The sequence below is a fragment of the Xyrauchen texanus genome, chromosome 21 (assembly GCF_025860055.1).
Source record: "Xyrauchen texanus isolate HMW12.3.18 chromosome 21, RBS_HiC_50CHRs, whole genome shotgun sequence".
In the NCBI taxonomy this organism is placed as follows: Eukaryota; Metazoa; Chordata; class Actinopteri; order Cypriniformes; family Catostomidae; genus Xyrauchen; species Xyrauchen texanus.
Window position 1 is genome coordinate 7,202,353 of NC_068296.1, and position 24,280 is coordinate 7,226,632.

Below are 24,280 nucleotides of genomic sequence, written 5' to 3' on the forward strand. Positions count from 1 at the left end.
AACCACTCTCATGTATGACACTGTTAATGGGTGTTGAAGACTGCTTAGAGAATGATTTGGCATCATAAATCCCTGTGGTGTAATGCATGCTTTACTTTCCGGACTGATGTCATGCATTTAAAGAGGAAGTTATGCAATACTTGTACGGGCTAGATGACCGGCTATTGCTTGCATAGTGAATCATACAGTGACATGTATAAATCTGACAGTCCCAACAAGCTACTGTAAAGGAGAAGCATTCCGCTAAATGTTGATAGTGGTATGAGTGCTTCTAAAAGAAACTACTTCCCACCCCCACAGCTTTCTGCACCAATCACTCACAGTCCCCCAGGAGCTATCATCCAATTAGCAACCAGATGGAATAAGAAAGATGATCATCGAAGCTATTTAGAAAGCAGGATTGGGCAATATTCAGTATTGGCTTCATTTCAGTTCATGAGTTTGAATTTGAATTGAATGCTGAAGTGTCATTTGAATTGGAACACATTGGAAGAAGTTCTGCGACCAGACATAAATAATTACATTTTTAAAGGCACGGTTCACACAACAATGAAAATGATTTCATCATTTACTCACCCTCATGTCATCCCAGATGTGTATAACTTTCTTTCTTCTGCTGAACACAAACAAATATTTTTATTAGAATGTCTCAGCTCTATGGGTCCATACAATGCAAGTGAATGGTGACCAGGACTTTGAAGGCCCAAAAAAGGTGATATGATTGGTGTGGGTGAGAAACAGATAATAAAAGTATTTTTTTGGTATAAATTCCTCCCTGCCCAGAAGGAGACAATAGAAACAATATAAGAAGAATGTGGAGAGGAAAGTGAAAGTGGAGATTTATAGTTTACTATAGTCTGTTTCTCATTCACGTGTCATATCGCTTCTGAAGATGTTTTTATTAAACCACTGGAGTCTTATGGATTACTTTTTGCTACTTTTTCATGCTTTTTGGACCATTAAGTTCTCTCTACCATTCACTTGGATTGTATGGACCTACAGAATTGAGATATTCTTCTTAAAATCTTTGTTTGTGTTCAGCAGAAGAAAGAAAGTCATACAAATCTGAGATGGCATGAGAGTGAGTTTCACTCTTTCCACTCTTTTTGGTGTAGTTCAGTAGTGATATCATGTTTAATACTGTTAATACAGTTAGTACAGTAGCACAATTACCAATTACCACCTACTACTGACATCAAACTTCTTCTCTTCAATGGAAATGAAGTGTTCTTCCACCATATTTAAAAACAAATTACATTTATATTTACAGCAACGTTCTGGGTTAAATACAAGTTAAATGCAATCAACAGTATTTGTGGCATAATGTTGATTACCACAAATAAAAATTTCATCTAGGCCCTCGTTTATAAAAAAATATAACAGTAAGGCACTTATAATGAAAGTGAATGGGGCCAGTCAATATACGCTAAAATATAAATAGTTTCAGAATTATAGCCACAAGACCTAAACATTATACATATTAACATGATTTTAGTGTGGTGAACACACTAACCTTATCTGTGTAAAGTTATATCCAAAATTGTATCCAGTGTCATAATTTCTCACCCTCATGTTGATCCAAACCTTTATGACTTTCCGTCTTCCATGGAACACAAAAGGAGATGTTAGGCAGTGTGTTAGCCTCAGTCACCATTCACTTTTATTGCGTCTTTTTCCAAACCAAAAAAGTGAATGTTGACTGAGGCTGTCATTCTGCCTAAGAGAAAGAAATCCATAAAGGTTTGGAGCAACATGAATGTTCATTTTTGGGTGAATTATCCCTTTAAGCAAGACGACGCTAGAAGCTGTTTATGTAGTTAATGTAGTCACGGTAAAAAGGGCTTTTTTAAGAGCGGCTGCGTCAAGAATTCGCATAAAAGATTCAGCACCACGGACAGCGCTTGAGCAGCATTTAGGCTCAAAGGCTGGAGCACTGACAGGCATATATGAAACCACAGAGTGAATGAAAGAATCTTTGCGATGGGGAAATTGCTCTGTCGCTTTGTGTGTCTGTGTTTTCCTTCATTCGGGGGAATAAAGGAGATCATGACACATTTCTCAGTGTAAAGGGTGATGAACGACTCAGGGTTGCACGAGGGGATTGGTGAATTTGGAAGGACTTACAGAGAATCAGGGAGGGATGTCTATTATGGGATGAGTTCTTAGTTGTTTACATTTTTATAATTGAAGAATGGATGAGTTTTATGACTCCTTTTGTCTAAGGCTTGGGGATTCTAGCATGCTTTATCTCTTCTAGTATTTGTCTTACTGAAAGTATTTGGCTCCTCATATACGCTTTTAAATGACTGATAAAGCCCTTTCATTTTTTTCTCGATCTAAGCTTGGAGTAACATACTTTTACTTAACAAGCTGAACAATTTGAGGTTTTATAAATGTTGCTGGATGAGTTTCACACTAATCTAAGTATGCACAATAGTAATAGTGATCCTTGCCTCATAAAACAGTACTAATAAATACAAATAGAATCAAATGATATACTTTCAATATACATTTAAACACACCTTTCTTTCTTTCTTTCTTTCTATCTTTCTTTCTTTCTTTCTTTCTTTCTTTCTTTCTTTCTTTCTTTCTTTCTTTTTTGCTATATTAAATGATGGCAGTCCATGTCCACATTATATCTATCATATCTTAAATCTATTTATGAGTGATGACAAAGAGCAGCTATAAATCTCTGTGATCTCAAGACACATTCTGTTCTTGCAGGTTTTTTTTTCCCCAGAAGTCATAATATTTTAGTGTGCAGTATGCGCCATAAAGCATCATGCCAACAAATAAAACAGATGGAACTGTAGCCTTTGACGTTTATTCTGTTGCCATTACAGCTCTTGGTTACGCAACAGGCCAGAGCTCATTAGCGCCTGTACGGCCAGTTTCAGAAACTTTTTGGGTTGGCTTTAAACCAAAACGTACTAGTGCTTGTACCAAACTTCAAAGAAAATGAAAATTGGGCTAATTTCTCTAACTCAATAATAAATGTTTAAGTTTTGCTGCAAAGATCTAAGACTGTTAATAAGGACGCACTGTGTTCACTGCAATGTGTTCATTGTAATACTTAAAATTTCATTTAGACCTCAAAAAAGTAGAAACTGCATATTTTGCTGATTTGAGAAAATCTTAATTCGGTAACACTTTACAATAAAGTTCCATTTGTTAACATTTGTTAATTAGTTCAGTCGTGCCAGCTCTCTGAAAGATTTAGCATGTGAATATGGGCATGATGTATTGATAGGATATTGTTCTTGGTGGACTAGAACTTCTATGCTGCTGCTGCATAGAATGGAGACTTGCTACTGCTAAAAAAACACATACATGTTGAGTTATCATGTGGGCATGCAGCTGCTGTTGCAAAATGAGACAAAATGCAAGACATGCTGCATCAAGCATGTGCTACATGCTGCTGCACAAATATACATAAAAAATCCCTGTGTAGCAGATCTAGGCAGGTGGAAGCTGGTTTGGAGGTGGGTTTCAGAGAATAAAACTCTCACTGCACACTTCAGAGAAACCAACTTAGCTGCAAAATTGAGCCATTTAAAAAAAACACAAGGAGAGACACACAAGAAGATTGGCTACACAATAACAAGTCAGAGAACCAATCAGCTTTTGCCATGCGTGCCGATTGGCTTAAAATATCACATGAGCAAGCCGATTGGATAACAGATAAAAAGTCTAAGAACCTATCAGCTTGCACCACATAGAGTTGCATGGCTGAACTTTGGTCATTTAACAACATTAGTTAACATTAACAATGAACAATACTATACAGCATTTATTAATCTTGACGTTCTTTTCGACTACTACATTGTTCAAATCAAAAGTTGTATACGTTAACGTTTGTTAATGCACTATGAACTAACAATGAACAATTGAAGTTTTGTAAACTAACATGTGGAGCGGAGGAGGGGGGGGGGACCGTGTCGGAATATCGTGCGCCCGGTCCCCAATCGGCCTGATGAGGCGCGCGAGGGATAAAGGCGGCCGGTGACGATGGTTCGAGAGAGAGAGAATTACGGGCATGTCTCGAATAGCAAAAATAATGATTGGTTTCGAACTGGTCTCCTGAATGTTCGCCATGTCTTCCATTAGGCAGCCAAACTGACCAGTCCTGCCCCAAACATATGCCATTGGTCGAGCCAATATAGCTGTCGTGCCAGTCATGATGCTAAAATAAACAGGGCAATGTTTTGAAAGTGCCAGAGAGACATAGTGTTTTCATATTTCAGGGCTTACTTTCTTTACTCGTGCATATTAACGATACATCAATTCATGTAATTGGAATTAAAGGAAGGCCAAATATTTTTTAGATAAACCTGCAGTGTTTAGGATGTGTGTGGCCCTCAAAGATCAGCATATGCCAAATGTAACCGTTAACTTTAAACATTCTTGTAATATTAGATCTTTTTTTTTCCTTCAGATTATGTCAGTATAAAGTTGATGTGATGTGATTTGGATTCAGGCTATGTTGAAGTCTGTTGTGCTGTGTGGCAGTTGTGTTTTTGCCTGCATCTGTGGAGTGTCTGTCTGTCAGCCCGTCTCGCTTACATTAACCCTCCACTAGTGAGAGAGACATCAAGATATGTGTGTGTAGACTGACCGGAAGGCTAAGTGCCCTGTTTGAAGATTCAGTTGAGTACATGACCTTTTAAAGCAGTTGAGATGCAACTTGCAACTCTTCTGGTAGTATGCTGTATATGTGTGAGTTTCTGTGGGTTTAAGTTGCTTAAGATACAATACAAGGGCCCAGAAGTGAGCTAAATCCTTCCAGAAGAGATTTCAACAATGTCTCAATTTGTGCTCAGATTCACCAAGATGCCGCGTCTGCAAACAAAGTTAAAGATGTCAATATGACCTCAAAAATGTCTTAGCAAATTCTTCTAAGACTAATGCTATCCACATTAATTGTATGGCTCTATACTCTTAATGCATGTCAAAAATTGTCACATTAGTGTATATTTTTATTTATCCTAAGGAACTTGGAGAAACATCTGTGTTTAACAGCCCTTTCTCTTTGCAGCGAGTGCCATAATGCCACAGATCGTATAAAGGTCCGCGTATGGGATGAAGATGACGACATAAAATCCAGAGTGAAGCAGCACTTTAAGAAGGAATCTGATGACTTCCTGGGTCAAACCATCATCGAGGTGCGGATGCTGAGTGGAGAGATGGACGTTTGGTATAATCTTGGTACGTCTGGGCCTTTACATTGCACTCTTTCGCCATGTATGCTCTGAGGAATATTACAAGATTTATTAATAATATTATGTTGTATTTGGACTCGTTTGAATCAGGATAGTCTGCTGTAAGTTACGTTATGTCATTGTCTATGTTATATGTATGTAACAGGAAGTAATAAGGAACAACGTGACACATGTTTATTATATTTATGTGTGCCAGTCGGAATTTCATACACTAAAACTCACTGCAGTTTGGCTTCTGAGTAAAATCATTTTGCTCATTGCATTAAGCTAATTAAGACCTTTCCAACGATATATAACACAAGGCACAAATCTGATCTTTTTAGTGTTTTATCAACACTGAATATAATTCAAATGAGCAAATTATGAGAAGAAAACAGTTCCAATTTTTTAACAAATTAAAAAGCATTATTCAAGAATTGGTAGGATCAGATATATGCATTGTTAAGTCAAGATTCTGAGCTTTAAAATTACACCTATTGTGTGTAATAGTGGTTATTAATTTATTACATAATTATTATAATTTTATTTAATTTTTTTTGCAGAATGCCCCCACTAACTGTGTATTAGCTCAGTTCAACGAATCCTTCTATCAATAAAAAAATTATATTTTTAATATATATATATATATTTAAAAAAGAACCAAAAGTCATAATTACTAAAAAAAAGAAGTTGACAAAAATATCTAATGCAATGTCTTGGGATAATATATGCAATATGAAAGATTTATTAACAATCTTATTGGGTCGGTCATTTTTGACCGGGAACACAAAAGGTTTTAACACAACACAAGGGTTAAAATGCTAGATAGAAGTTTTCTAATGTCATACTTGGCTGAACTATTAATTGCTAAAGAAAGTCAAAAAGGTATTTCTTTTTCTTGTACATAGGCAGATGGCTTTATGGTTCCACAGAGAAGCATTGCTGTTTCTGTTGATGGTTTATGAGTTGGATTGTGAGATTGTTTTCCTTGGCTTGGACCAGAAGCGTGTGGTTTTAGAGCTGTGACTCGGGCCAAACTGAACCTCACACATTTGTGCTCTCTCTCTCTCCATCTGTCTTTAACCCCGAGATGTGAGAATGATCCAGACACAAACTCCGTTGGCTACTGCAGCCACAAACCAGACATCCATTAGAGCATTCAGCTAATGGCTATAAAGCTGAAATGTCGAGAGTCTTATCTACAAAGTGTCATTTTGCATTTAATGTTTAATACTATCTGCAGAAATTCCCATCAGATTTAAAGTCAACCTGAAATCAAAATCTACACTTTTACTTTCTTAAACATTGCTGGTCTTATTGTGCAATATTCATCAGTGATATTATATTCTACAATTCTTAAGAAAAATAATGTTTGTCTTGGTAATATTTATTTAGAATAAAACAATCCAATTAATTCCTGATGGAATTTATTTCCATCCCACAATTTTTTTCATTTCACTATTATTTTAAAGGGGACCTATTATGCAAAATTCACTTTTACATGGTGTTTGTACATAAATGTGAGTCGGCAGTGTGTGTACACAACCACCTTACAGTGTTAAAAGTCCTCCCACTCTTTCTTATATTTCTATTAATCAAAAACAGTGTGTCAAAATGAATGGTTTTTGTTTCTGCTCTAAAGTGACATCACGTTAGTGTAGGCCTCGCCCACAACTGGTGACAGACTTCAACCCTATTATCATAGAGATCCTCCCCTGAGTGATCTACACACAGTCCGCCATTTATTTCCGTTCTGGAGCAGATACAGTGAGAAGAATAATGTCTCAGCTCGTAAGTGTTATTAGTGTTCTGTTGTTGGCTGTAAAAGTGAACATAAGAGTCTTCATGTACTCCCGGCATCAGAGCCACTGAAGACACAGTGGACAAGTTTTTTTTTTGAAGGAAATGTGCCACAAAACATACAAAAATGTGTGTATGTTTGTGCAAATCATTTTACACCTGAAAACGCTTACTGTCAGTTACCATTGTCTCTGATTGTATTCTCAGAGACCAGATATATATGACTGAACTCAGGGCTGGACTGATAATCTGGCATACCGGGCGTTTACCCGGTGGGCCGGCACACTGTGGGGCCGATCAGGGGCGGACTGGCCATCGGGAGAACTGAGCGGGCCTGTGGGTCGGCTGCTAAACGGGCCGAATGAGCCGCGGTAAGCTAAAATGAGCCGATGCGTTATGCAGAACGGACCACAAAATGGCGCCGCGATATGCAGAAAGAGACAGCACATTTTTTCAACTTTTGGGCCAGTTACTATGTAAAATCCCGGACCGATTTCACTTCCTAGTCCAGCCCTGGCTGAACTCCGGTATTTACGATGTCAGTCATATTGGTTCTGATTTGTTGTTGCTGTAGTAACCCAAGCACAAGCTGTAAAGGCACAGCCCTCATCCGGAAAGGGGGCGGGAGCAGCAGCTCATTTGCATTTAAAGAGACACACACAAAATCAGTGGTTTTTTTTTTTTATTCCACCCAAAAAGAGGCATTTACATCATGATTTATGATCCGTGGGGTATTTTGAGCTGAAACTTCACAGACACATTCTGGGGACACCTGAGGCTTATATTACATCTTGTAAAAGGGGCATAATAGGTCTCCTTTAAATTGTTGATTCACTCAAAAATATGCCACATTAAGGAAATTAAATGGGTTGCAAATTACAAGTTCAAGTTTAGCTATAAAACAACTCCTGTCTCCAGGATTCAATGCACATGTCTGAAATTAAAGACATTTTGACTTTGGGAGACTTACATTTGCAGTGTGACCTGGGGTTAGATTTGTAATAGAACATGGCTGCATGCTGATGAGGTTTGCCTTATGTCGCTGTTCTGAGGTCAGCTGTATAACATGTGTTATTGTCAGGTTCAGAGGGAAGGAAATCCTGCAGCTCAAACTCTGTTCAATATCTCTTGCTCATTCTGTTTCTATTTTTATTTTATTTTTTGTCTTTTCTATCATCTATTCAACACACACACACACACACACAATCACATTGTTTCTCTGTTCCTACTCTTGTTCTCCTCTGCAGAGAAAAGAACAGATAAGTCGATGGTGTCTGGGGCCATCCGATTGAAGATCAGCGTTGAGATGAAAGGAGAGGAGAAGGTTGCTCCACCCCACAGCCAGTACACATGTTTACACGAGGTATGCTTGACATTAGCAGTCCTTGCTCTGCCAAAGTGAACAGTGCTAAAAACAAATATTAATACTGAATCTCAATAAACTGTCAAGGATATTTCCGGGTGGTCATATTTCAACCTAAATTTGAACATATAATATGATAGTGTGTTTCTTCAATTTCTGGCAGTTTTAGCACTGCAGACTGAAGGCTTGTTAAAAAAAGTTTCACACTATCACTAATTGTTTACTGCTTGCAATGTCCAACAGTGTATGTACATGCACCACAGGAGATGGCTGTCGTTTTTTCATTAAGTCATTAAACTTTCCACCACAGCTTAATTTTTAGCACATTTAAAATTCTGTATTATGGTGAACAGAATTCTGTGGGGAAATGATGGTGATGAAAATGACAATCTAATGATTGATGCATGTTTTAAACATGTTATAATTTGTATTTCTACAAGGTGCTCCCCCCCAAAAAATGCATTTGCAAGAGTTCTGGCATACTTCTACGACTTTTTGGAAACAATAAAATTACTGTGATGTCATCGTGAGCAACAACTTGCTACAAATAAATAAGTAAATCGTTTAGTTAAATTGCCAATGGCAGCAAACTTCTCTTTCGCCATGTGACCCTGTTTTTTGGGGGGGATCAAACAATTTACTTATTTTTTTTTTTTTTTTGCAAGATGTTGCTCACAATGACATCACAGTGACATCATTTTGTTGTTACAAAAAGTCGGACAGTAGAAGTATGGCAAAATCGTGCAAACACCTTTATGCACTTTTAAGATATGAGCAATCCAACATAGTGGCTCTGTTTTTGGGGGGCCACCCTGTATATGGATTTTCATAGTTCAGTTTTGAAAGTCTGAGTCTGGGACAAGGTTAAAACTAAATAAATTGTACATAAAAAGCATTAAAGAATACATGATGAAGGCCTAGTAAAAAGTTTTCAAGTCAGTTTTAAAGTGACATTTATAAAACAAAAAGAAACAAGTTGAAAGCTGTTGGTTAAAGTAAAAATGTATCCCTGGCATCTGAAATCGTCCAAAACTGACGAAACACCCAATAATATTTTGCATTAAGAAAATACAAAAATATTTTTTTAAGCTTTGTTTTTTTTTTCTACATTTGACATTATTTCCTTTTTTTTCTTTCTTTATTTTTATTTATTTATATAGCACAATTAAACCAACTGTTGTTGACCATTGTGCTTTACAATAAGACCATCATATAAAACACTAACATACACAATAAGACAAATACAAGGAGCATACATATGGTGTAAAAAGCATATAGCATACAATACAATAAGTCATACAGTATTATCAGCAAGAGAGAGAAAGTGCGTTCTTAACATGGATTCAAAAACAGAGAGTGATTTAGCTGATCTGATGGCAGATCGTTCATAAGTTTAGGCCCTGCTATTGCAAAAGCCATGGCAATCACCCTTTTGTTTAGATCTGGGAATACAGAGCAAGTTCTTCTTTTCTGATCTCAGAGATCTAGATGGAGTGTATGTACTCAACGTGTTCGAAAGATAAGAGGGAGCAAGATCATGCAGTGATTTAATTTGATTCTAAAATGAACAGGTATTCGATGTAAGGAAATGAACAAACCGAACCGGTGTAATATGTTCATGTTTCTTGACATGTCTCAAAAGTCTGGCAGCTGTATTTTGGACCCTTTGCAAATGTGTTAATGATCCGGCATCGATTCCATAATAGAGAGAGTTACAGTAATCGAGCCCGGATAACATAAACACATGTATGACTTTTTCAAAGTCCAAAGCAGAACTGGATCTTATAACCAAATGTATTTGTTTAGGAGTGGTGGTGGTGTAGTGGGCTAAAGCACTAAACTGTTAATCAGAAGGTTGCTGGTTCGAGCCCCACAGCTACCACCAATGTGTCCTTGAGCAAGACACTTAACTCCAGGTTGCTCCGGGGGGACTGTCCCTGTAATAAGTGCACACTGTAAGTCGCTTTGGATAAAAGTGTCTGCCAAATAGGGGAGAAAAAAAAACAAACATCATTATTGTTGAGTCTTGCCAGAGACAATTGGGAAGACTCAAACCTATCAAAGTAGTTACGCAATCATGATCTTTCAACATTATGTGAACAAAATGTAAATGTTAAGATTATAAATGTAAATGTAAATTTGTTTATCCATTTTTAGATCCTTGTCCAATAAAAATCTAAACATTTGAACATTTGTTTTGGTATATCCCGACAGGGTAGTTGATTTTAGACACATACTCACTACATTGCTAACTTGATTTTCATTTAAACACAATTCCCACACTATTTTCATTAGTGTTATGTACAAAAATGCCTCATTCTCATTATCATAATATGTTTGGATGAAACATACTCTATATCAAATATGTCATTTCTGTCATTCTTGATTTTCCAAACATCTCTCCTAAACACTCCATCTATCTGCAATGGTCAGAAAAAGGTAGTCCCGCCTCAAACTCCATTAGTTGCATCAGAAGTTGAGATGTCGGGATGCAGTGTTTATATTCTACAGGAAATCAACCCACGAATGGCTTACTTATTCTGTAGTTGGTGCTGCATATTAAACAGGGAGAGAAGAAAGTGTTTTAATATTGAAAATATTTTACACAGTTGCATTTAGCATTTCTAGTTTGTTATAATTTGTAAACCTGCTTCCCCATTACATGCACTGTTGGTAAAATGAACTGCAGGATTAATGACCCCTAAGCAGAGTTACCTCATTATGAATCTTTTGTTCTTGTGACTGGTGCAGAATCTCTTCCATTACCTGACGGAGGTGAAGAACAACGGAGCGGTGAAGATTCCAGCGGTCAAAGGTGATGATGCGTGGAAGGTTTATTTTGATGACGTGTCTCAGGAGATAGTAGATGAGTTTGCGATGCGTTTTGGCGTGGAGTCAATCTACCAGGCCATGACGTGAGTAAAAGCTCTTTCTGAAAAATTTGTCATCTTGTATCCTCTAAAACTGGGCAGTAATGTACATTCTGCAGATTTAACAGTTTTAAGGTTGTGTCGTTATAAAGTCATGGGGGAATTCAATGAGAATGATTACATTGTTTATTTACATGCACTTTCTGCATTGTTTTAGCTTCTGATTCTTAAAGGAATCACAGAAAAGGAAATTTAAACAGCGCAAATAGTGCTGACATAGACTGGAGTGTTAATTGTCCAATAGAATGCAATTGACTCAGAGGTCATGTCATTTTTTATTTTTTTTATAATTACGTTATTACAGTACTGTGCAGAAAGTTTTAGGCACTTGTGAGAAATGCTGTTAAGTGAGAATAAAAAAAAAAATGATGTCATTAATATTTTTCATTTATCATTTAATTTCATACAAAGTGCAGTAAACATAAAAATAAGTTAATAATGGTGTTACCACATTTTGACTTTAAAACAGCACCAATTTTCTTAAGTACACTTGCACACAATTTGTCAAGGTTGTTGGCATATTTTGTGAAATATGTCCTTGTGACTTTTGCACAGTACTCAAATGTCTAAAAAAACATTTAATCCTTGATAATTATTATTATTATTTCATTATTATTTGTTTTATTTTTGGCACTGAATGGGGATTTTACATGAGTAGTATTGCACACTGTAATCTAAGCTGTTGTACTGAAAGCAGCTGGTTGCTCACATACACACTGTGTGTCCTGTATTGTTGTGTTGTGCTGGTATTTAACGCTATTTTGGCACTCGTGCTGCTGAAAGATGATGCTTGACATGTTTTTTTACGACTGACGCTTATTGGGCATCAACAGGAATTTTTGAAAGCCTTGTTTTGCAATGAATCTCCACGAGTCTACCGATGACTTACAGTATGATCGTATGTGAACGTGATGGCTTAATAAATCATACTGTTTTGCCAGAGTGACTGAAGCCTCCAATGAAAAACTCTCATGCTTAGCTATTCCTCTCTCTCTCTCTCTCTCTCTCTCTCTCTCTCTCTCTCTCTCTCTCTCTCTCAGTTGGCTATTTGGAAGGAAGTCATTAATTTGGGCCCCTGATGAGTGGCACTCCGCTCTAACGGGTCCTTACCCTTAATTTCTAAATCTTTGTCTCTCTATCTGTTTCTACCTGTTTCTAGGCTTACTGTACTATAGGGTTTTATAATCTCAAAAAGAAATATGTGGGTCATTTTTCACCCCCAAAATCAAAAGAAATAAATAAGAAAATATATTTTTCATAAAGGAATTTTTCGTTTTTGGACCATTATGATTGTGACTATTTTCATGGGCACAATTTCTCCTAAAATTCTTGTTTCGGCAATGCAAAGATATCTTATTCTCATTACTGCAAAACAACAGAACGCAATATCTTTTTAAATTAAAATAAGAATAAATTGATTCCAAATTTTATAATATAATTATTTGCATTAGAGTATAAAAAAGCTACTAACAAAGGGTGGGGATTTTGTGTTTTGTTTTTATTGTCTTTGTATTGGCAGTTATTGGCCTCCTCATGTTTAAACTTTTAGAGCTTCTTGGTTTTTATCCCCTTTTCTCTCAATATGGAATGCCCAATTCCCACTACTTGGTAGGTCCTCGTGGTGGCGCAGTTACTCACCTCAACCCGGGTGGTGGAGGACAAGTCTCAGTTGCCTCTGCTCCTGAGACAGTCAGTCCGTGCATCTTATCACGTGGCTCGCTGTGCATGACACCGCAGAGACTCACAGCACATGAAGGCTCATGCTACTCTCCGCGGTCCACGCACGACTTATCATGCACCCCATTGATAGCGAGAACCACTAATCGTGACCACGAGGAGGTTACCGCATGTGACTCTACCCTCCCTAGCCAATTTGGTTGCTTAGGAGAAATGGCTGGAATCACTCAGCACACCCGGGATTCGAACTCGCGACTCCAGTGGTGGAAGTCAGCGTCAATACTCGCTGAGCTACATAGGCCCCCGGTTTTAACAGTCTTAATGTAAATACCAGAGCTCTTGGTCTAAACGTTGTCTGATCAAATTACATGATTTTAATGCATAAAGAAGCTCTAAACTGACACTGAGATGGTGCAAAATTTGGAAGTTACCCATACATATTTAATCACGAATAAAATCAAAGAAATTTCCTTCAAACTTATTTCTAAGTACTACCTCACTAATTATTTTCTTGTAGCGAGATTTAATTGTGATGTCGATATATTCTGTAGGCCTACATATTGTGGTCTGCAGGAGGAAACATTTTTTCATTTATTTTGGAGTTGTCCCTACTCGACTTGTGTTTGGTCTGATTTCTGTAAGATTGTTAGAGATCATATTATTCCCAGCTTTCAACTTTGTTTTGAAAATGTTTTATTTGTTTTAGTTTTTTTAGCTATGACATGTCTCTTCATAAGGAATATTATTTGATTAATGTTCTGCCTTTTTATGAATTAGTATTCATAAATATAATTATGGTGGTTATAAACCATTTGTTTTAATTTTTTATTCAGAGGTTCAGCAACACCTAAGAACAATTTCCAATTTGAGTAACAAGAAAGCTGTAAAGTGTATTGAAATATGTAAACAATTTGATATTTTTATTAAACTGCTTATTTATTTATTTTCCTTTTTGTTGTTGTTTGTTTTAATATACCTCTTGGCTCTAGATGTAAAAGTTTTGTAAGCATTAATAAAAAAATAAATAAAATATGTCTGACGTAGACAATTGACGGGTCCTTAAACAAGCCCTCATAATAAATCTCGAACTGATTGACAAATTCACTTGTGAAATGGATTGCTGTGAACTGTGTGCCAATGATTGACTTATGATCAATAATATGGTAGTAAACAATACATTGTATTCTAAAGCCACTTTTTGTATCATCTTATCAATGATGAACTCTTCTGCTACAAGAATGTAAAGCATTTTAATTATCTGAATATTTTTAATTATATATATATATATGTGTGTGTGTGTGTGTGTGTGTGTGTGTGTATATATATATAATTTTTAAATATTTAAAGATAACTATGTATAATTATATATTGATATAAATATGTATAATCATTATATATTGAATTATTGTTATATGTGAGGCTTTCTCAGCAAATATTTGTATATGCGATTAATCGCGATTAATTAATCGGGACACCATGTAATTAATTTGATTAAAAATCAACCCAATATATATATATATATATATATATATATATATATATATATATATATATATATATATATATAATTACAATATGTAATATTTCACATAAATGTTTACTGTATAATTGTTTAGCAAACAGCAAACAAATTTTGAGATAAGTTAGTCTCGATCTCACAAAAACCTGACATATACCTGTCACAGAACCTCACAAAAATGCTCAGACACATTGTGATTTTGTTGTATTTTTATTTTGCTAGATTAATGTGAGGATTGAGGAATTTTCCACATATTGGAATTCTGGATAAAAACTATTGCCATTTGAAATAAACTTCTGATGGTAAATTTCCACTGATGTAAAAGTCCCTAGACGACGTGCGAATCAGTACAGAAGTTATTTTGTTGACAGTTTGAATGTCTTTGATTTGAATCGCTTATATCACTTATACTAGTAAGTGAGGGTCGGATTATAATTCTTATAATTTCAGTTTAAACCTTGTAATATGACTGTTCCTAATAAAGTCAATTGGCAGGTTAACCTACTTTATTTATTCACCAAAGCCATTTTTTACTCCCATTCTGCGTTTGGCAAGTGTTAATTTTGGATTCTGCCTCTTGAGTATTTCTTGCTGACCCAAAGAGACCTTCTGTTCTGCTGTTAAGTTGATTTCTGACTCTTAAAACATCAACTGATTTGTGTTCCTGTTTTAGGTTAATGGATATTGATTAATTTAATAAATTATAGTCTTCCAGCAATGAATGTCTGATAAGTACTGAGCCAATGAATCAGAGGAAAAGACCAAAATGATTTGATCTAGACTTAATTCTACACCTCCAGATGTGTATTATGTTTTCATCATTCATTAAGTAGTTTCATATAATGTATGAAATATTGTGTGTGTTTTATTTAACTTATTAAAGTCTACTATTAATGTATGCACACATTGAAAGCTGTTTTAACATGTGTATTTGTTGCAATTGAAAGTTTAACTTAAAACAGAGATTATCATATCCAGAATGCCACTGCACTTTTTCCTGAAGCTACAGGATCCTCACATTTGTCCTTATGACCTTTTCTCAGCCCTGCAATCATAAAGTCATATGATCCTTCCTGACGTTATTAGAGATGCAGCACATAGTTTCTACTATTCAGCGATTTCTATTGCTGTAGGGGAAATAATGATTTCAGTGTGAAATCATTGGCCATCACCAGAATGTTCATTCAGAACATGCATTACAATTAGCTGAAGACTCTTTGGAGCTTTCTAAAAGCAGCTTTATGCATAAAGACTAGGCATTGGAATGATAAGGAATTTAATGATACTGTTTCTTATTCCAAGTCCTCATAATGATTCTGGTTGCTTAACGATTCCATTAAGGATTCTGAAAAAGTTATTTAAGCTAAATTAGTCTTAATTAACTTATTTAATTTGTCTTAATTAAAAGCTTAACTTTTTGCTAAACAAAAATGTTAAATATAATTATTTTTGTTTTTTGGTATGTATGTACACCGACGATCCAAAACATTATGACCACCTGCCTAATATGCTGTTGGTCCTCCACGTGCCAACAAAACAGTGCCAACCCGCCGAGGCATGGATTTACATGACCCCTGAAGGTGTCCTGTGGTATCTGGCACCAAGACATTAGCAGCAGATCCTTTAAGTCCTGTAAGTTGTGAGGTTGAGCCTCCATAGATCGGACTTGTGCTCCAGCAAATCCCACAGATGCTCAGGCACATTATCCTGCTGAAAGAGGCCACAGACATCAGGGAATTCCATTGCCATGAAGGGGTGTACCTGGTCAGCAACAATGTTTAGGAAGGTGGCACGTATCAAATTGATGTCCACTCGCATATCCTTGCTTGCATGCCCATTGCAGGTGCTTTTGACGGTGGACAGGGGTCATCATGGGCACTCTGACCAGTCATTAAAATCTTCTGTGAATTGTGCCACAGTAAATCTTCTGTCGGTTTGGATCAAACGGGATATCTTTCATTGCCCTCGCCCATCGATGAGCATTGGGCTCCCAATACCCTGTCGCCAGTTGTGGTTTGTCCTTCCTCGGATCTCTGTTGGCAGGTACTCACCACTGCTGACAGGGAGCACTCCATAAGCCTTGCTGTTTCAGAGATGCTCTTACCCAAAAGACTGGCCATTACAATTTGGCCCTGTCAAAGTCGCTCAGGTCTTTACTCCTGACAATCTCTCCAGCATGCAATACGTTGACTATGAGAACTGATTGTTCGCTTGCCATCTAATCTACCCAGACCTTGAAATGTGGCCTTGTTAGGAGAAGATCATCATCATTCGCGTTACCTGTGAGTGGTCATAATATTTTGGCTAATCTGTCTATACATATATATTATTTAGTTAAAGTTCCATTTACTACAAGGTACCTTGCACACTGACAAAGCAAGTATACAGTATCTACCACAATAGTAAAGGTTCAAATTGGAGCCTTTCTATTTGGAATAAGAACGCACAGAGGATACATTCTTGCATTCAAAACCACAAGGTGCAGCACAGCGGAAATTAACAATAATCTTTTTACTTAAATAGTATTTAATTTGACAAGTCTTAAAATGTGATGCTCATGGCACAAGATGCTGTAAAATGGTCAAAAGTTGTCAGTTTAGCACATGTTTGCAATGCAATTAAAACAAAATAGCACAGATTGTGTGAATGACACCTAATGAAGATCCATACAGTATACTTGACCCGGATTGGAGTCGCATAAAGGTTAAAAAAGACAGCAGCTAGAGAGAAAAGACAAGTCAATACTCTCAGTTAGATCGTATTTCCCTTTACAGTGGAGCTCCATGGACCACTGGAGCAGCAAGAAATGATTTTAAAAATGAGGCTAAAGCAAATGGTTCTAGGAGAAAGGAAAAGAAGCTGTTACCAGGCAACAGGAAGTCAACACCATCCATCAGTTATCATTTATTCTGATATAGCCAGGAGCATCTTTCAATCAAATCTGCAATAGGAAGATGGAAACAGAGAGCAAGGAGAGGATAACTCTTCACCTTTTCTTGCAGGCATAATAATTCTTCATTCCCTGTGTGTCATGATGAGGGGCGTTCAGGCTCAGAGGTCACGCTATCAAAACTAATAGGATCCAAATCAATGTCTACAGGCACAGGCGTTGAAATCTGTTCTGCCCGCCCAGCACCAGTCTCATATCATCACAACACACAGCTTCATCTTCTTGCATTTGAAAACGTTCTCAAAGCTGAAATGCGGAGCTTGTATTTTTGGTTAAAAACTGAGGAACAAGTTGAAATGCTCAAGTTGTATTTAACCTGGAATATTCTTTTAATGGCACCTCTTCTAAATAGCCAGTAGACTCTCCCTGCATTTCAAACGGCATAAATGAGGCCTTCAGAGGGCACTTTGAAGGGAGAATAATCAAACAAAAACAGAATAATTTCAAACAACATTTCCAATAAAAATGTGCGTTTACGTGCATGTTCTTACACCGATCTTAAGAACATTACTTATGAATAACCCGATTGACACATGTAGATTTTTGCCCATTACGGCAATTTCGTGTGCCATATAAACACCTTACACCATGTTCTTACTGGCTCATGTGCGCACATGTTGACTCGCGTGCCTCTTTGCGGTTTGACGTCAAAAGAATAATGCGATTATTTCAAATGTCATGAAAATGAGGATTTCTTGCCTTGTCCGATTTTTTAAATAAGCTGATTTTAGTGAGTAATCAGCATATTGGTGTGCATGTAAATGGGCTCACTGACTTAAAAAGTAATTTTTGAGCCCCCAAACCTTTCAGCCCTTCAAAGCTCTCATGGTAGATGGTCTTCAGAGGGAAAAGGGCATAGGGATGATAATTCTGACTTGAACTCTCTGTCAGTGGGTGTGGCTTCATTTTGTGGGTATGGTTTCAGTCAGGGGGTGTGATTATTGTCAGGAGTATGTTTTAAGGCAGTGAGTGTTAAGTGGGTGTGGTTTCATACAGTGGGTGTGGTTTAAGTGGGTATAGTTTTAGTCAGTTGGTGCATAGTAAGTCTGTGGGTGTGGTTTCAGGCACTGGATTTTGTTTAAGTGGGTGTAGTTTTAATCATGGGGTGTGGATTTGGTCAGCAGGTGTGGCTTAAGGCAGTTTATCCCTAATAAATGTGTAAATGCTCAACATCTGAACATACACAAGCACAGCTTGCATTTAAGTTATATTTAGCAGTGCACAGAAACTGTGACACAGAAATGTATTTTCTCTGTGACTATCATAACAATGACTTCAAGTTCAGGATCTATCTACTATTCTGTGTGCTTTGTCAATAGAGATGAATTGGAATGTTTGATGAAAATTAATTAAATTTAAAGGCAGAAATTGTGTATGTTTCTCTGCTCTTTTTGTAGTCTACACATTTATTTTTTTACATTTAGAACTGATTATTTACCACGGAGATTTGTGAATTGTATTTGTGTCTCAACAGTACACGTGTGAGATGCTGTATTGTACTGAGCTCTGTGTGTGTGTGTGTGTGTGTGTGTGTGTGTGTGTGTGTGTGTGTGTGTGTGTGTGTGTGTGTGTGTGTGTGTGTGTGTGTGTGTGTGTGGTTTTTTGTATAAGCCTTGCAGGCCGGGTGCTATTTTTAGTGATGCGCTGTCTCTCTTCTCTTCCTCTCCTCTTAAATCTTTCTTTAATGAATCTCTTACATTGGCCAACGTTACCGCACAATTTCCTGTGCTGCCCTGCAGCTGAACACGAGAACAGAACTGTGTTTTGGTGTCTGTTAATTCTGACTATAGTAGATATATCACACAGCATGTTTTATATCTGCATATCTTAATGCTAATCTGCATGTGTGTCATGTCCTCATTTGTTTTCTTTTATGATAAGAATGTAGAGAGCTGCCAAAAAAGGCAGTATTTTAAGCCATCATTGGCACACTTTCAAGACAAATTGTGAGGCAGCATCACGTTCTTCATTGAGAAGGCAGTCCCATAAGCGACAAACTTACTGAGAAAAAAATCTTATATGTAGGACAGGTTTATAAATACATTTGATTTGATACTAAAAATCAAGGTTCCATGACTTGTTAGCATGCTGCCTAAAGAGGCAGCTGCCAGTGTAGGCAGTGAGGTAGCTCAATACATTTTGGAACAGTGCTAATGTCTGTATTCTAAAGTAACTTTTCATTGTTGCTGTTGTAATTTTGGTGCACACTTCTAATCTAAAGTGAAATATATTTGTATGATAGTTTTTTGATTGTTAATCTGTCTATGAGTGCTAAACAAGTTTTAATGACTAAATCCCACATATGCTTCTCTCTTCTCTTCTTGTTCAGTCATTTCTCCTGTCTCTCATCGAAGTACATGTGTCCCGGTGTTCCCGCGGTGATGAGTAACCTGCTTGCCAATATTAATGCCTATTTCGCTCACACTACCACGGCAACAACCAATATCTCTGCCTCCGACCGCTTCGCTGCATCTAACTTTGGGGTTAGTCAGTTTCACTGCTAAGGGATGGATATGTTGATGAATAGATGGATGAATGAATAAATTAATGAATACATGAATGTATAGATGATTTTTAGATGATTGAATGAATGGATGGATGGATATTTTTATGAATACATAAACAAGGACTGAATGAACTAAAAAATTAAGGAACATATACAATATATGCATGGATGAACAACTATATGAACAGACAGACAAGTGGATGATTACAGAAATGAATGAATTAATGACTGAATGAATAAAGGGCCGAATGAATGACGTAAAGACCAATTGAACAAATTCACAGATCACTGGACTATTAAACTAATAAATGCAGACATATTTATTACATGCATGAATAAATAATGAAATGCATGAATTAATGGGTTGACTGAATGAATAGATAGATATATAGATGATTGGATGAATGATTAATAGATGGATGATTACATGAATGAATGAATGGAATTAATGAATATATACTGTAGATGGATATATAAATGTTTGGATGAATGGATGAATGAATGAGTGGATGCATTCATGGGTAGATAATTGATTGCATGAATGATTGTATGGATGGATGAACTGACAGATGGATAGATAATTGCATTAATGAATGAGTGAATGGAAATACTGTAGACTTAGTTCATGAATGCATAGATGGATATATATATAGAGAGAGAGATGATTGGATGAATGATGAATATAGGTGTGATTACTGAATGATTGAATGAATGGGTGAATGGATGAATGAATGAATGAATGAACAGGTGGATGGATGGATGAAACAATTACCTGACAGGTTTATATATTATAGCATGAATTAATTAATTAATTAGTGAATGAGTGAATGCATGACTGGATATGGATTTAGTATAATTTATTACATGCATTGTATGAATGGATGAACGGATGGATGGATGGATGAAACAATTACCTGACAGGTTTATATATTATAGTATGAATGAATGAATGAGTGAGTGAATGCATGACTGGATATGGATTTAGTATAATTTATTGCATGCATTGTATGAATGGATGAACGGATGGATGGATTATTTTATAAATTTAACAGTGAATGTATGAAAAGATGAATTTTTTGTGTTGATAATATTTAGTTTTTTTACTTTTTCTGCAGAGAGAGAAGTTTGTTAAACTCTTGGATCAGCTGCACAACTCTTTGAGGATCGATCTCTCCAAGTATCGAGTGAGTAAAAGCAGCACTCCCTTCACCGCTCTTGATGTACTATAAACGTGCAGCTCGGTCCTCAGACCATACTGTGGTAGAGATAAATGCTCTATTTCACTGTGATTGAAAAGAAAAACTCTCTTCTATTATTCATCACCATGGAGATCATTTAACCTCTCTATCACTTTTAGTGATCCCCTACCTTAATTTACAATGAGGTTCAAATACTTTACAAGCTCTTCAAGGAACAGAAAGAGGCATGCTGTTTCTTTTATGCACAGCAGTGATTTAAGAAAGTGCCTGAAAAAAAAATCAAAGATTGTGTTTGACTCATGATGCTCTTATTGCTTTTATACTAATCGCTGTGGCTCTCTAAATAAATAATAGCTGAAAATGTCTCTGAATCAGACAGAATTATTACTAGTCTTTCTTCTAAGAGATTGTCTTGCAGTCGCGTAGAGGATTTTAGACTTTGACTGAAGACATCGTTGGACATGGTGCGCTACATCTATACAACCCATCTTAGTCTGTGAGACACACACACACACACACACACACACACACACACACACACACACACACACACACACACACACACACACACACACACACACACACTCTCACTTACTTTCCACTGGCAGTCATCCAGGGAATTCTGTGCCCTTGTTACCTGCTGCTGTCTTCCCGACAGCTTCTAGGCAACACATCCTGACAGTAATACACTGCATATCCGTTGGGGCTCTGTGGATTTGACTGTAATGAAATTCTGAAGCAAAGTGAGTTTGGTTTTCCTTACAGCAGTGGATGGATTTGGCCGCGGCAGGTTTCATTCCTCAGTAGCGTTTGTAGCACCGAGTCTTGATTAGATGAATTTTCACCGTAGGCTGCTTGTTTGTCTGCATCAGTGTTTCCCAACCTTTTTCTGCCACGGCACTCTTTTTACGGATAAAAAAAGTCTACGGCACACCTCTATCCCACATAGGCTAACCATTGTCAATATTTTTCCTTTTCAAGAACTTGTCCATGTTTCCTGTCCGTCTTAGTAGTGTGTTTAATTGTAATGTTTGAAATTCGGCTATGCAAAAAAAATAAAACAAGTCACATACAGTGCTTGCGTTAGACTTTCTCATCGTCCGTTATTTTGACGGAGAGGGTCGTAAAAATTCTGTCATAATCTATTATTACCTGTCATTTATTTTTCATATTTTGACATTTAATAGCTTTTATTTTCATTCACATTTAAATGTTTAATCATGAACTTACAGAACGAGCAAACAGCAGATTATGCATTTATTTATTTATGAAGAGAACAGAAGAACAACAGAAGAATATGAACAAAACACGTGAAAATTTTACTGAACAGAACTCAATCAACAACTCAAACCTTCCTCCTGGTCCGCATCGACTTAAACTTGGTTTCCGCCTGTGCATAATGAAACGCATCAAGGGAGACTGATGCTGAGGCAATTGTCAATCTATTTTGCGTCTTTGGCTCGGACAGACAACTTCTCGTGGTAGTTTTAATTTGGTTATGGAGGCTGAACCCAGCATCAAGCCCTGCATTGCCCTCCACATGACAAGAGTAACAAGAGTTTGCCATGTAAAAATGCGGGATGTGTACAATAAACATTAAAAACATGTATTTGGAAGAGAGAAAGAAGCTTGCAGTTGCTGTGATAGAAAATAATAAAGTGACTCGTTTATGTTTAGGTCGAAGCGTTTTCTTGGTGAATTTAAATTAGTTCAATAACTAGGGTCTCTGATATTCGTAAACTATAAGGTGATATTTAATTAAAAGAATTATGAGACATTGAATGTCTCACAAATTTGGACCGTTTTTAAATATTTCTTGTTGCTTAGTACACTCAAAGACATTGTTGGTGAAGCAAAAACGTGTGTTAAAAACACTTTGGTGTAAAGTGACTTCATAGACTTCATAGACTTCAATGTATTCTGCAGCGCTGACACGAGTCATGTGAAAGACCCTTAACATATAAATATCACTCACTTTTGTACATTAATCATTGCTCTTCACAATCACAAAAGTGACCGATTTTGGTATCAAAACAGCAAATTTCTCAGATAGGTGATGAGTTTGGATCTAGTGTGCCGCGGCACAGTGGTTGGGAATCACTGGTCTACATGAGTTCTGTTCTATAAGTCTGGCAAGACAGACACAAAACCAAACTGGATCACACAAAGCTACATCACTATACATCATTATAATCAACAAGGTCATCTACGTTCTATTCACAATGCAATGTGGCGTGTTTTCGGTTGAAAAACTCTCTGTTTCTATTTTTGTTGTGCTGCACAGCTACTCCAGACACTTTATTTACATTGGCTTATGCTGGTTTGGTGCTAGTCTAGGCTGGTTAATGCTAGTGTAGGCAGGTTTGGTTTAGGCTTGTTCATGCTGGTTAGTGCCGGTTTTGCTGGTCTAGGCAGGTTCATGCTGTTTGGAGTTTGTTTAGTCTGTTTGTGCTTATTAGTGCTGATTTATGGTGGCATAGGCAGGTTTATGCATGTTGGTGCTGGTCTTGTTTAACCCACTAAACTATACTTGTTTAGTGGGCTAGAACTGGTCTATGCTGTTTAGTGTTGGTTTATGCTAGTGTAAGCAGGTTTTTACTGTTTATGCAGGTTAGTGTTTGCTGGTCTAGGCAGGTTAGTGTTGGTTAATTCTGAATGGTGCTGGTTATGCTGGTGTAGGCTGATTTCTGCAGGTTATTGCTGTTCTAAGAAGGTTTATCCTGGTTTAGCTGGTATATGCAGGTTAGTGCTGGTATGTTGCTGGTCTAGGATGGTTTACGCTGGTTATCACTGGTTAATGCAGGTCTAGTCAGGTTTATGCATGTTGGTGCTGGTCTAGTGTAAGCATGGTGTAAGCATTTTTGTACTGATTTATGCAGATTATTTTTGGTTTATGCTGGTTATTGCTGTTTTAAGAAGGTTTATCCTGGTTTATATGGGTTAATGCGGTTTCTTTTGGTATAGATAGGTTGGTGCCGATGTTTTTCTGGTGTAAGCTGGTTTCTGATGGTGTAGGCTGGTTTCTGCTGGTTATTGATGTTTTAAGAAGGTCTATCTTGGTTTAGACTGGTTATATGCTGGCTTGTGCTAGTTTGGTGCTGGTCCAAGATGGTTTATGCATTTTAGCACTGGTTTATA

At 36.9% G+C, this 24,280-nt stretch overlaps 1 protein-coding gene across 1 annotated transcript in view; it reads left to right on the plus strand.

Annotated features, from left to right (window-relative positions):
- Nucleotides 1–24,280, plus strand: part of LOC127661842 (protein unc-13 homolog C-like) — a 167,358-nt gene that overhangs the window by 43,185 nt on the left and 99,893 nt on the right. The window contains exons 11-15 of the mRNA XM_052152769.1: nt 5,036–5,205; nt 8,246–8,361; nt 11,113–11,276; nt 19,767–19,920; nt 21,059–21,127. Of these exons, the coding sequence (XP_052008729.1) occupies nt 5,036–5,205; nt 8,246–8,361; nt 11,113–11,276; nt 19,767–19,920; nt 21,059–21,127 (673 nt within the window). The remainder of the gene's footprint in view (nt 1–5,035; nt 5,206–8,245; nt 8,362–11,112; nt 11,277–19,766; nt 19,921–21,058; nt 21,128–24,280) is intronic.